The 12,580-nt window shown below is 44.5% G+C and overlaps 1 protein-coding gene across 1 annotated transcript; it reads right to left on the bottom strand.

Annotated features, from left to right (window-relative positions):
- Window positions 1–501: 501 nt before the first annotated feature.
- LOC120520582 (protein dispatched homolog 1-like) lies at window positions 502–12,222 on the bottom strand (the record flags this gene model as incomplete). Its single annotated transcript, XM_039742842.1, has 3 exons — window positions 502–4,619; window positions 8,201–8,298; window positions 12,075–12,222. Coding segments are annotated over 3 exons (3,795 nt in total), but the record flags the coding sequence as incomplete, so codon positions are not given.
- Between the last annotated feature and the right edge of the window lie 358 nt (window positions 12,223–12,580).

Below are 12,580 nucleotides of genomic sequence, written 5' to 3'. Positions count from 1 at the left end.
GGATGAAATGTTTCCCAAATTTTTTCCAAAGACAGTAAAACCGTTTGACTGTTTAGTGTCGCCATTATCACAACACAGTTAAAAAAAGAATTTATTTTCTATCAAGTAGTGCCAGGACACTTAACTCATACTAACAAATGAATACTGCGTTTGCTTAAATAACCAGAGCCTGGAATTCTGGGAAATCAATTAAGAGCTAAATCAGTCAAATAAAATGAACCCGTTCATTAAATGAGGAGTTCCTTCCTTAACCATTGCTTACCTTATTGTAGCCATATTCCTTTATCAAATGAATGTGAGCTCGGAAGAACAGACGGCTCGTTTAAAATGGTTTTCCATGCTGGCACACATCGGGCATACTGGATTGACATTACAGCTATGGTGCTATTGAAATTACTTACCAGGTCAAACAAAGTCCTAAAAATAAGGGCTGCCACCACTTACTTGGTACTTGGCAGCCATCCTCCAGGTTCCACTAAATGTAAGGGGTTGAGGTTCCCACCTGGAGGGAAGAGGGACGTGACTGGAAGATCATCCCGTGGCTGCACAGGAGCAAATCAAGTGCTGTATCTCAGTACGGTGGTTTGGATTCTCAAGTGCAGCACGACTCTCCAAGATAAAAGATGCAAAAATCGTTAACGAGTATAGGACACGTCATCTGGAAATATACAATGACTTTTGGAATGCTTTTCTCACGTTACCATCTGCCCGATGCAGTAATTGCCTTTATTCTCGATAACAATCTCATTATCTTAGGTAAATTTCATACCCTATGGTAAAGGGTGAAACGCAATTTGCATAAACCTAAAACCACCTGATAATCCCCATAACAACTTTCAAATACTTGAGAGTTTTGCCCAGCTTTAAAATGAAGTGCAGCTGACGGAGTATCACCTTTGGAATTCATGTTTGACAAGTACACTGGCCTGACCACCTTTAGGTTTCCAATCTGTGGAGATCCGCTTTCCTTCAATAAATGTTGATAAAACAGGAAAGTAGTGGCATCACCTTGGTCACTGAATTTATCAAGCATTAATTGAAAAGGGACACTTTATATGAAGGAGATTTTATTAACATAAACTTTCAGTAGTAGATTGTAATACAGCAGGCACACTGGCATCAGAATTTGGCATCTGAGAATTGCACTTGACTTTTAAAGTTCTACTAAAACTCTGCGACGTTTCTGAGCAGGACAAAGTCGTCGTTCCTGGAGGGGTGACATGTGGAGTGTGAACATCCTCGTGAGTGACACTTCTTGGTTCCGTGCACTGCTTTGATAAGTTTTGCCCCACTGTCCTGCCGGTGCCATGGTCTGTGAGGAATGGCTCACTGTCATTTAGTTTTTGGTTCTGGGAACTTTTATCCTCTCCAGTTCTGCCAACATCTTGACCCACACTGTTCTGAGAGGTTGAAAGGCCATGACTTGGCTTTATCATGGTGATCGCTGCACCAAAGTCCAAGTGGATCCTACCGTCCTCAGTACCCTGTAAACTTGGAGGTTCATGTGTGCAGAATCTTTCCATTTTGTGTGCCAGCTGATGTACCGAATGCACACAATAATTGGGCAAGATATTTTTTGGAACAGCATGCCTTGCCATTTTGTCTTGGAAACATGGAGGAAGACTGCAGTGGAAGTGCTGAATGTGGCGCAGGCAGCAGTCCACCGACGGGTGCAGGGCATCCAGCGTTGACACTGGACCATCGGCATTCAGGGGTTTTGGCAGGGAATTGATGCCGTCTCCTAACTGCTGACAATTATGGGAATTCCACGGTTTCCTTACACAGTGATACGACTCCATGCACCGGCAGGTCTGATTAACAGAATACTGACCTATGGGTCTTGGGTCAGAGCAAGTCTGGACATCCTTAATGTGTGGGCAGCTTTCATAGGATTCACACGAACTTGGAGGTAAATGGACACATCTGTGGTGATGTCTGCTATTCAGCAGCCTGGAGCTTACCTGCGTTTCTTCACACATTATCTTCTCGACTGCACTACAGCCGTGGGGCGACAAAGGCTTCATTTCATAATGCTCATGATGTTCCATTTCTCCATGTTTGGAATCCACAGGACATTTGCTAGAGGTGCACAAGTTGCTTTGGCTCTTGGGAGACTGCGCTGTTGAAGAATTGTGCAAAAAAGCCTGGCATTGTAATACTTTTGGCAGAGGGATCTGACCGCAGTTCCCTTGTGGGCCGATACACCTGCACATACACTGAAAGAAGAACGTGGCAAAGGCCCAGCTAATGCACATGATCAGCATCATGAAGGTTCCCAACTGGGTGTAAGCTAAGACGTTTGAAGGCATCATGAGTGCACCCGCCACAAAGGTCGTCAGAGCAGCCATGGCGATTGCTGATCCCATTCGGCTTATCGAGAAGCGTACTTTGTGATCTCTGTCGTGGTAAGGTGCAAGGCGATAGGCCACGCCATAGTGAACAGCAAAATCCACCGAAAGTCCTACGGCAACCGAGATGGTGACCGACTCCAACACATTCAGCTCCCAGCCCAGAAGCACTAATGAGCCCACGGTGACAAAAATGGTCCCGGTAATGGAGATAATAGCATAAAGACTTATTACGATATTCCAGGTAGTAAGAAGCATTACAATAAAAGCAACGGTCACAGACAGCCCCATTGCAACCATGGTTCCATGTGATAAGCTGCCCTGCAGGTCATAGAACAGCAAGTCAGTTGACACAAACCAACCGTTCCGCAACCCCTCGGGGGCCGTCTTCAACTCCTCCTTGACCCAAGTGTCCACTTCTTTGAAGAACTGATCCATTTTGTCATACGTGTAGGAGAAAAAGTAAGAGCTCTGGAAGTTTAAGATGACTGCTCGGATGGTATCATTTAGGTCAAATCTCGGGCCAGGGGTGTCTCTGTTGAGACTGAAACTCGTAGTGTCGAGCTGCATAATGGCTCTCTTTAAACAGAGTTCAAAATCCTCCGCTTTGTACGGGAACGTGAACTGGTTGCAACACGGGTACGCCGCTGCTTCGTCGCAGTCTCGGCTTTCCATCCACCGTTTGAAGGTCTCGATGAAACAGCTGGTGATGTCCTGCTCGTCGGTCTGAATGATGAACGTCTGGTTTCGAATCTTTTTGCAAAAATTTAACATCCAAGCTTGCGAGGCCGGACTCGAAATGTTAAATTCATTGTCCACGGTCAGATTGCCCTTATCGTTAGGATTAAGAGGATCACCATTGTCCAGTGGCTTAATGCCCCAAATGATCATGACGGACATGTGGCGCTCGTCAGAGCTGCGGATCCGCTCAAACATAAACAGCTTCTTGTACTCCGCAATGTAGCGTTCAAATGGGTGGGATGATCGTAAAACCTGGAAACCGGAAATCTCTTGCGAGGGCAGTTTCATTTTTGGGTTCACACACACAACGTAGGCTCCTCCCACAGTGATGGCCAAGAACCAAAACAGCCATATATACCGGAATTTAATGACTATGTAAGGCAACACTTTCTCAAATAATATCCTGGAAGCTTCCGAGATCGCGTAGGTCAAATTGCTCAGTTTTTGGCACAGCAGAATCCAACAACTTTTGGTGTCGTAGGCCTGCTGTTGAGGTTTCTTGAAGCAGTCGAATATGTTCAGCAGGTAGCGTTCATGCAGCACCACGACAGCTGGCAACCAGGTAATCATTAAGACATAATTCACCAAAATCGCAGTTCCAGCAAATATACCAAAGCACCGGATTGCAGTAATATCGTTAACAAAATTGGCATAAAAAGCCGCTGCAGTTGTGAAGCTGGTAACAAACATCGAGAGAGCAGCATGCTGCAATGTGATGCTCACCGTCTGCGAAATTTCAGTACTGGGTTTGTCCACTTTTGCATAGTTCCAAACGTCACACAAGACAAAGGCATCGTCCGCTCCTATCCCGACGAGAATGATGAACGTTGTGAGATTCATGAAGGGAAAAAACTCCAAAGCGAAGATTATGCGGTAGAGAAAATATGACACAATCAAAGAACTGATGACGGCAAGCATCGTCATGAAGGTAATAAACATGGACTTTGTGTAAACGCAAATGATGAGAAGAACAAGGAGGATTGCAATGGCTGGATACACGGTATCCTTTATAAGGTACAATTCAAACAATCTGAATTTGATTCCAAAGTCTATCCCGGTGACAGCCGTGATCCCATCAGAGTAATTCCATTTCTCAAAATTATCCAAGTAGATGTTCATCTTCTCATCTTTCGAGCCCCCGTACATCGGGGAAAGTAGCATACTGTACTTTAACGTCGGCATCACATAGTCAGCAGTCTCGGGACTCAGGAAATCCTTATCCACTAAGTAGTGAAGGATCTGGTAGACAGCATTGAATTTTGTACATTTCCGAGGCACATTTGGACATTTTGCCGGTTCCTTCCTTCTGCTCGACTTCTCCCAGCACTCCGAATGCAAGGTTCCATTGTGATAAAATTTGGCACAAGATCGCAGTAGTTTTAAGGTATCCGAAGCATCACGATCTGTAATGTAATGGCAGGAGGATTTGTTATTTAAGAGAGCAATGTAGTTGCCCAAAATCCAGCTTGGGCAGCATGATTCCGATACTTTCCGAAGGCAAATATTCGAGAACTCTGGGTGAGATTGGATCTGTAAAGACAAAAAAAATATATATACATATATTAACAAATGAAAAGAATGTTGGAAAGAGCATGAAGAGGCATCAAAACTTTAATGGATGTTTCTGGCTACACCCATCAGCCACAACTTTAAAACCACTTGCCTAATACTGTGTGGGGGCCCCCCCCCCATGCCGATCCATCCAGAAATGGACTTCACAAGACCCCTGAAGGTGTCCGGTGATATCTGCACCAACACGTTAGCAGCAGATCCTTCAAGTCCTGTAAAGTGTGAGATGGGACCTCCACAGATGGGACTGGTTTCTCCAGCACATCCCACAGAGGCTCAATTGGATTGAGATCTGGGGAATTCGGAGGCCACATCAACACCTCCAACTTTGTCATGTTCCTCAAACCATTCATGAGAAAGTTTTGCAGTGTGGCAGTGAAAGAAGGCCATTGAGATGAAGGGGTCTATGGCTAACAACTATCTTTAGGTAGGTGGTACATGTCAAAGTAAAATCCACATGAATGCCAGAAACCAAGGTTTCCCAGCAGAACATTGCTCAGAGCATCACTCTGCCTCCGCCAACTTGCCTTCTTCTCATAGTGAATCTTGCTGCTCTCTCTTCTCCAGGTAAAACAACACACACGTACATGGCTATCCACAAGACATAAAAGAAAATGTGATTCATCAGACTAGGCCACCAACCTCCTACTGCTCAATAATGCAGATTTGATGCTCACGTGCCCACTGTAGAGCACTTCTGGTGGTGGATGGGGTCAGCAGGGACACACTGACCAGTCTGCGGCTATGCATCAAGCTGAGATGCACTCTATGTTTTGACGCCTTCCCTTATGGCCAACATTACGTTTTTCAGCAATTTGTGCTATAGTAGCTAATCCAAGGGATCAGACCAGACGGGCTAGCCTTCATTTTCAATACTCCTCAATAAACCTTGGGGGCCCATGACCCTGCCACTGGTTCACCGGATGTCCTTCCTCGGACCACTTTTGGTAGGTACTAACCTCTGCATAGTGGGAACACCGCACAAGACCTGCCATTTTGGAGATGATCTGACCCAGTCATCTAGCCATCTCAAGTTGTCCCTTGTCAAAATCGCTCAGATCCTTACAGTTGCCCATTTTTCTTGCTTCAAGTACATGACCTTCAAGAATTGACTGCTCACCCCTAGACAGGTGGCACTTTAATGAGACAATACCTCTGTGTTGTGTCAGACTGATGCATTTTAACAACACATACAAGGATATTAATAAGAACAAGTTTGATTACCAAGTCTACAAGTGTAAATTTGGAAAACACACATGACCATGTCCCTTAGCAGGTGTTGTGGGAGGCGCTGCATGAATATGGGGTAGCACGGCCGCTCTTGCGTGCTGTTCGCTCCCTATATGAACGCAGTGGCATTGCCATGAAGTCTAATTTGTTCACTGTGGGCGTCGGGCTAAATCAAAGCTCTGTCTTCTCACCACTCCCATTTGTGGTTTTAATGGACAGGATATCAAAACACATGGAGGTTGTCCATTTTTGGAGAGTAAGGTTAGCACTGATGCTTTACGTAGATGATGTCGTCCTCTTTGCCTCATCACTCAAGCGATATGCAGCTGATGATGATGATAACCATCTCAAAACCTGGGATTATGGTTCTCTCTCGGAAAACAGTGGACAGCTCCTTTCCCGATGTGTTGAGGGGAAGTTCAAGCATCTCAGGGTCTTGCTCATGAATGATGGAAAAAGGAAGTACGATGCAGAGAAGTGGATTGGACCGGTGACCACGGTTCTGCAGGTGCTGTACCAATCCATGGCAGTGAATCTAAGGGCACAACTCTCAGCTTACCAAATAATTGACATCCCAGTCCTCACATGAGCTGTCGGTAATGCCCGAAAAAGTGACTTCATGAGTACAAACGGCAGAATTGAGGTTTGATTACATGGTGGATAGCCTGACATTTCATGATAGGGTGAGAAGCTCCATGATTAGGATGAGCCTCAGAGTAGTGTCAAACCTCCTCCAGATCAAGAGCCGCCAGTTAAGGTGCTTTGGGCATATCATAAGGAAGCCCACCACAGGGAGCCGCCGCCTACCCCCACGGAGCTTCCCCGCTGGACAGAGACCCTGGGGTACACCAGGACGTGCAGGATGGATTATCTATCTTGGCTGGCTTGGAAATGCCTGGAAATTCCCCAGGAAGGGTGAGAAACTGTAGCCGAGGACAGGGAAGTCTGGGCTGACCTGCTGCCACCGTGACCCTCATCAGGAAAAGCGGTTTCAGAAAATGAGAAGTGAGATGAAATATCTATACATCCATTCTCCATCCTAATTATTGTAAGTTGCAGGTTTGGTTGCAGAGCCTACCTTGTCAGTAATGAGTGTTAGGTAGGAAACCAAATTTCCAGTCCACAGCTGAGCACCTGGTCTCCCACCAGGCCAAGGCAGAGGTGACAATTAAGCTGGCATGCACAGGCAATTTGTAATTCTAAACTGGCACTGTTTGTGTGGGTGAGTGGGCCCTGCCATCCCTTCCTGGGTTGCTCCCTGCCTTATCAATGCAACCATAACTCTAAATTAGGTCAGGTGGGTTCAGGTGTGTTACAATAGGGATGTAAACCTTTGGGATGTTGGAGGAAAAGTATTATTTTTTGACAATAAAAAAAAAAACAAAAAACAGCAGAGCAGTGAGGTATATGTGGCAGAATGAAAGGGTGGGGGGTGTTTAGGTAATTTTCCATCATTTCTCCTATTTGCTACCACCATTTTTACTAGACTTGTGTTTTATTCATTGTGTTTTGGGGTTTGCAGAGTCATGGGCTGATGTTATCATCACTAGCCAAAGAACAGTCACCTCTGCAGTGGTCACGCTTTTGATTGGTGCCACTCATTGGGGGAGATGGTCGAGTCTACTAGAGATGACCAGAGACCATTACAACTTTTTTAGGTCAACAGGCAATAGCAAATGCCTTCCAAGTGGGATCCTACTGTTGTGAACTTGGGAGTCCCAAACTTCCAAAAAATGCCCACTAGAGTGAACTTTCACTGCCAAACCCCGGCTGGTAACGGGGCAGACAGAGTCTTTATAAAACAAAAGAAATGTTTTAAACAAAAATCCTCTATCATAATACTGTGAAGAGCACAAAACGCAAACAAACAAACAATGATTGTAAAGGTAATCCCAAAAACAAAATAAGTCCCAATACAGATATCTGAAGAGCGACCCAAAACAGAGCAACAAAGTCAAAAATCCAAAGAATCACCAAGCAGCAGTAAATAGTAAGATAAACTCGCCAAACTGCCAAGAAAATTTAAAATGAACCACCAGAAACTGTGGGAGACCCTCTGTAAATTATAATGGCGAGGGCGGCACCTGGTGGTGATTGGCAGACACATGGAACGTAACCAAGGCATAGTAAACACCAGGCAGATAATAAGCCAAAGAAATAACTGATTCAAAAATTAACAAAAAAAGGACACAGCTCGAAGGGAAAGCTGGAATAGAACACCTACATCTTTGGTTATTTCCAATGTGTCTACTTCATCCATTCATTTATAATCCCCCCCAAAATCCAGTACAGGGTTACCCAGAAGTACTCACCCTTTCAAAATCCAGTCTACACATTGACTTGATTGCCTGAACGTTCCATAAGTTCTTTCCTTCTGCAGAAGAATACACCACTCGGGATGCTGAGTAATCTGTTAAAATATACATTTTAGATGAAACAAACAAAAAACACAAAGCAGTACTACTACCGCCTCTTGCCTTGGGGTCATGAAATACAACAGTGTGATCTGTTGACGGAGGACCAGAGCTGGAAAGGCTGCAATGGAGGCGTAATGGCCACTGCAGCAGTGGATCAAGGGTTTGATGTCCATCCATCTCGCCTAACTTCTTCTTTAATCAAAAATTTCCTTCACTAATTTTTGCTGTGGTCTGTGATGTTTCAGTTGTTTGAAGCCTTGGTATCATCCTTTACCAGGAACATCGATATAAGCTTGTACTAAGATGGACTAGGACAATGAGGACACAACCAACGTCCTCTTACCTGGCAGCTCTATCCTTACCACCCTTCACCCAGTATACCCTCATCTCTCCCCTGCACATGTCCAAACCAATGCAATCTCGCCTCTCTGACTTTATCTCCCAACTGTCCAACCTGAGCTGACCCTCTAATGTCCTCATTTCTAATCCTGTCCATCCTCATCACACCCAATTCAAATCTTAATGTCTTTAACTCTGCCACCTCCAGCTCTGTCTCCTGTGCCACCGTCTCCAGCCCATATAACATAGCTGGTCACCCTACCGTCCTGTAGACCTTCCCTGTCACTCTTACTGATACCCGTCTGTCACAAATCACTCCTGACACTCTTCTCCACCCACTCCACCCTGCCTGCACGCTCTTCTTCACTTCTCTTCCACACTCCCCATTACTCTGTACTGTTGATCTCCCTCCATCCTCACCATTCCACTGACCTCCCTCTCATTCACACACATGTATTCTGTCCTGGTGGTCCTAATGACCTTCATTCCTCTCCTCTCTAGAGCAGATCTCCACCTCTCCAGGGTCTCCTAAATCTGCTCCCTACTCTCTCTACAGATCACAATGTCATCAGCAGACATTACAGTCCATGGGGACTCCCGTCTAATCTCGTCATGACGGACACCTGTATGAATACCCTGCCGTTAAAGCAAAACAGCTTTGTTCGTTTTTTTATATTTTATCCTTTAATTTGCAAGCAGTTAAATTGTTTTCTTTCACAAGAGACCAGAAGATGGCTTCCTGTGAAATCTAATGGAGCTTGAGAGGACGCGCCAGGAAAAAAACTGCCTAAATCAAGGGGTGCAAAGCCAGCGGAGGCTCACCCAAGACGACCGACCAGAAGCTACCAAAGGAGCTCCCACAAAGCACTGAATTGAGATTCTAAATAAAAAAGAGAGAGATTTCCATGTTTGATTTTGAATACATTTGCAGATATTTCTGAAAACAGGTTTTCACTTGGCCAGTATGGGCTTTCCGTTTTAGAAATTAAACCTATAACACAATAAAAGCGTGCAGAAAGCTAAGGGGTCTGAATGGATATGCAAATCTGCCGTGTTTGTCCTTTTCTAAAAGAAATGATTGGGTGAGATAACGCGATCAGTTTGCTCCTTATACGTGCCAGCAGTGTGTCCAGTTTGTAAAAGTTCCTTCTATTTTATTGTAGGCAGCGTTCTCTTTTTTTTCAGTTTGTATTGGTATCAGAATTTTTATGAACAAGCATGTGGTTTAGTTTTTACAAAGAGAATTTGCAGGGGACATATGGTTGGTTTTATTTTGCACAGAATATGTCTCTTCGGATCTTAAATGAAGGACTGACCTTTCCCTATTAATATCTGACTTGCATGCTCTCCTGGATGACGTCGTTCCAAGGCTTCAACAGTTAGCGCAATTTCAGGCCTCAAAGGAAGCCTTTGTAGTGCAAAGTACGCTTCAGATTAGCACAATGTGCCTGGCCGAGAGTCTGGAACTCATTTCCCGTTGCAGAGATTCGGCTCCTCATCTCTTAACCCGATAGCACGTCAGAGGAAGAGATCACAGATTTCTTAAGCAAATGTCTTAATGCAAGGAGCCCAACTCAAGGATATTACCAAGGCCAAATGACGAGGACTGGACAACAACGTCGACGCTCAACAGAGCTCTTGAATAAACCAGCCGGGCAGACGTTTTTGTCTCTGCCAATACATTCCTAATATCCTCCCAATCAAAATCGGTTGCTTTCATTTCCTGACCATGTTAAAAAAAAAAAAAAATGTTTTGAAGTTTTCATATCAGACTTCCAAAGAGATATGTGCTCAGATTGTAAACAGAGATTGTGTCAATAATCGATGGATGCATATCTAGGATATGGACCTTTGACATTTGCGTCAAATCCAATCTTCCTCTTCCTTGGTGTTCATACCAAAGATGTTATGGGTAAATAAATAAATAAATATATTTCCAGTCAACTATCTAACAAACCCACTATTCCATTACGCGGATAAGGTGAAAGAATGGAGTGCAGGGCAGAAACCTTCACAGGATACACTAAGCCATCAATCCACGCTCACCCATACCGGGCTAAATTTACAGTCACCAAGAAAACGGGCACGTCTTTAGGAGGCAGGTTGAGACAGACAGACCGAGTGAGAAACAGTCCATGCAAGTGAGTAACGGACCGGCTAGGAGGGTGACCATGTGACCAACCGACCAAACGAGCAAGCAAACAACTGACCAACCAACAGACCAAGTGAGTGATCTCTCTGTTGGTCAGTTGATCATCTGCTCAAGCTGACTGACCAAGCAACGGCCCAGCTGAGCAAACAGCTTTAATGCCCTTTTAATCTCCATTTCTCACTTTTTAGGATTCTGCCCAAGTGAATTCTCGTGGAACACTCCTACTGAAATTTCAAAATGGACCTTCATTTGTTGTTTTTAGCCTTTCCAATTAAAGAGTTGGACAATCTAGTACATCATACAGGGTTTCTCTTCTTTGATTTTTCCCAGTTAGCATGGAAACTGGAGTTCTATGATTTGGATATTTGGAAATTGTCATCAAGCACCAGTAAATCAGCTGCAGTTGTAATGTAACATTTATTTCAATTCAGTGGATCCTCATAGTCACCCTAACTGATGACCTTAAATGGTCAAGTCACACTGCGGCAGTAGTTAAGGCGGCCCAACAACGCCTCTACTTCCTCAGGAGACAGTAAGGCCTGGATGTCCCCCCACAACCCTGTGCTGATTCTACAGGTGTACTGTGGACTCCATCCTGACAGGACGCATCACGTCCTGGTACAGTAACTGCTCAGGTCAGGACTGCAGAGCTCTGCAGCGGGTGGTGAATTCAGCACAGCAGATCACGGGCACACAGCTCCCTGCGATCCAGGACATCCACTCTACATGCTGCTTCAGGAAAGTGAACCGTATCATCAGGCAGGACCCCAGCCATCCTGCACTGTCACTTTTCACCCTCCTCCCATCTAAAGTCCATTCGGATGCACACCTCCAGGTTCAGAACAGTTTCTACCCAACTGCAATCAGACTCATCAACAATCGGTAACCTTGTGTCGCCTTCACTGCTACTTGCACATATGTCTGCCACGGTCTCGGTTTATTTCTAGGATTCTGGTTTTATTTATTTACTTATTTGTTGTGTGTTTTTTTGGTCTATGTTCACTATCTGCAGGGGCACATGCAAGCAAGCATTTCAATGTACAATGGTACTTGTACACATGACAATAAAGAATTGAATTGGTCACGGAGGGGGCCAGAGTCCATCCCAGAAGCACCAACCTGGATGGGGTGCCATTCACACTCATACCGCAACTGGGTGCTGGACTTGCATCAAGAGTGCAAGATCTGTAGGGCATCAGTGCCAGGACCTGCCCCATTGCACTGTGCTGCACATATACTGTAAATAAAAAGGTGATCAAGAGAAATTGTCCTCCTTACCGTAATATTTCAGAGGGCAGAGAAAATCTTCCCTTTGAAAAGGTCTCTCCGCCTGCCTTTTGAATTTTTCCGAGTGATCTTCTGACCATTTATCTTCCCGGTGACTGAGAGCAGAAAGAAAAAGATCAGGATGCAAAATGAATAATAATAATAATAATAATAATTATTATAAATTAAAACAAAGTGATAGGGAAACAGTAAAATGTGAATGTTAATAAATAAAACAAAATATTTACTAACGAAATGAATATACTGCATTTAATGTTAACCTTATAAGAACACACATAAGAAGATAAGAAAGCTGACAAACAAGAGGAGTCAATTCAGACCATCAAACTCGTTTGTTTAGCTAATCACTAAGCTGTCCCCCAATATCTCACGAGACGCACCTTAAAAGGATGTCAAGATTTCTGCTTCACCTCTCTGTCTTGGTCGTTTGTTCCAAATTCCCACAACTCTTTGGGTAAAGAAATTCTTCCTGGCTTCAGTCCTAAATGCACTTTCCT

Source organism: Polypterus senegalus, unplaced genomic scaffold (genome assembly GCF_016835505.1).
Source record: "Polypterus senegalus isolate Bchr_013 unplaced genomic scaffold, ASM1683550v1 scaffold_5037, whole genome shotgun sequence".
NCBI lineage: Eukaryota > Metazoa > Chordata > Cladistia > Polypteriformes > Polypteridae > Polypterus > Polypterus senegalus.
This window is presented reverse-complemented; position numbering and strand designations above follow the sequence as displayed.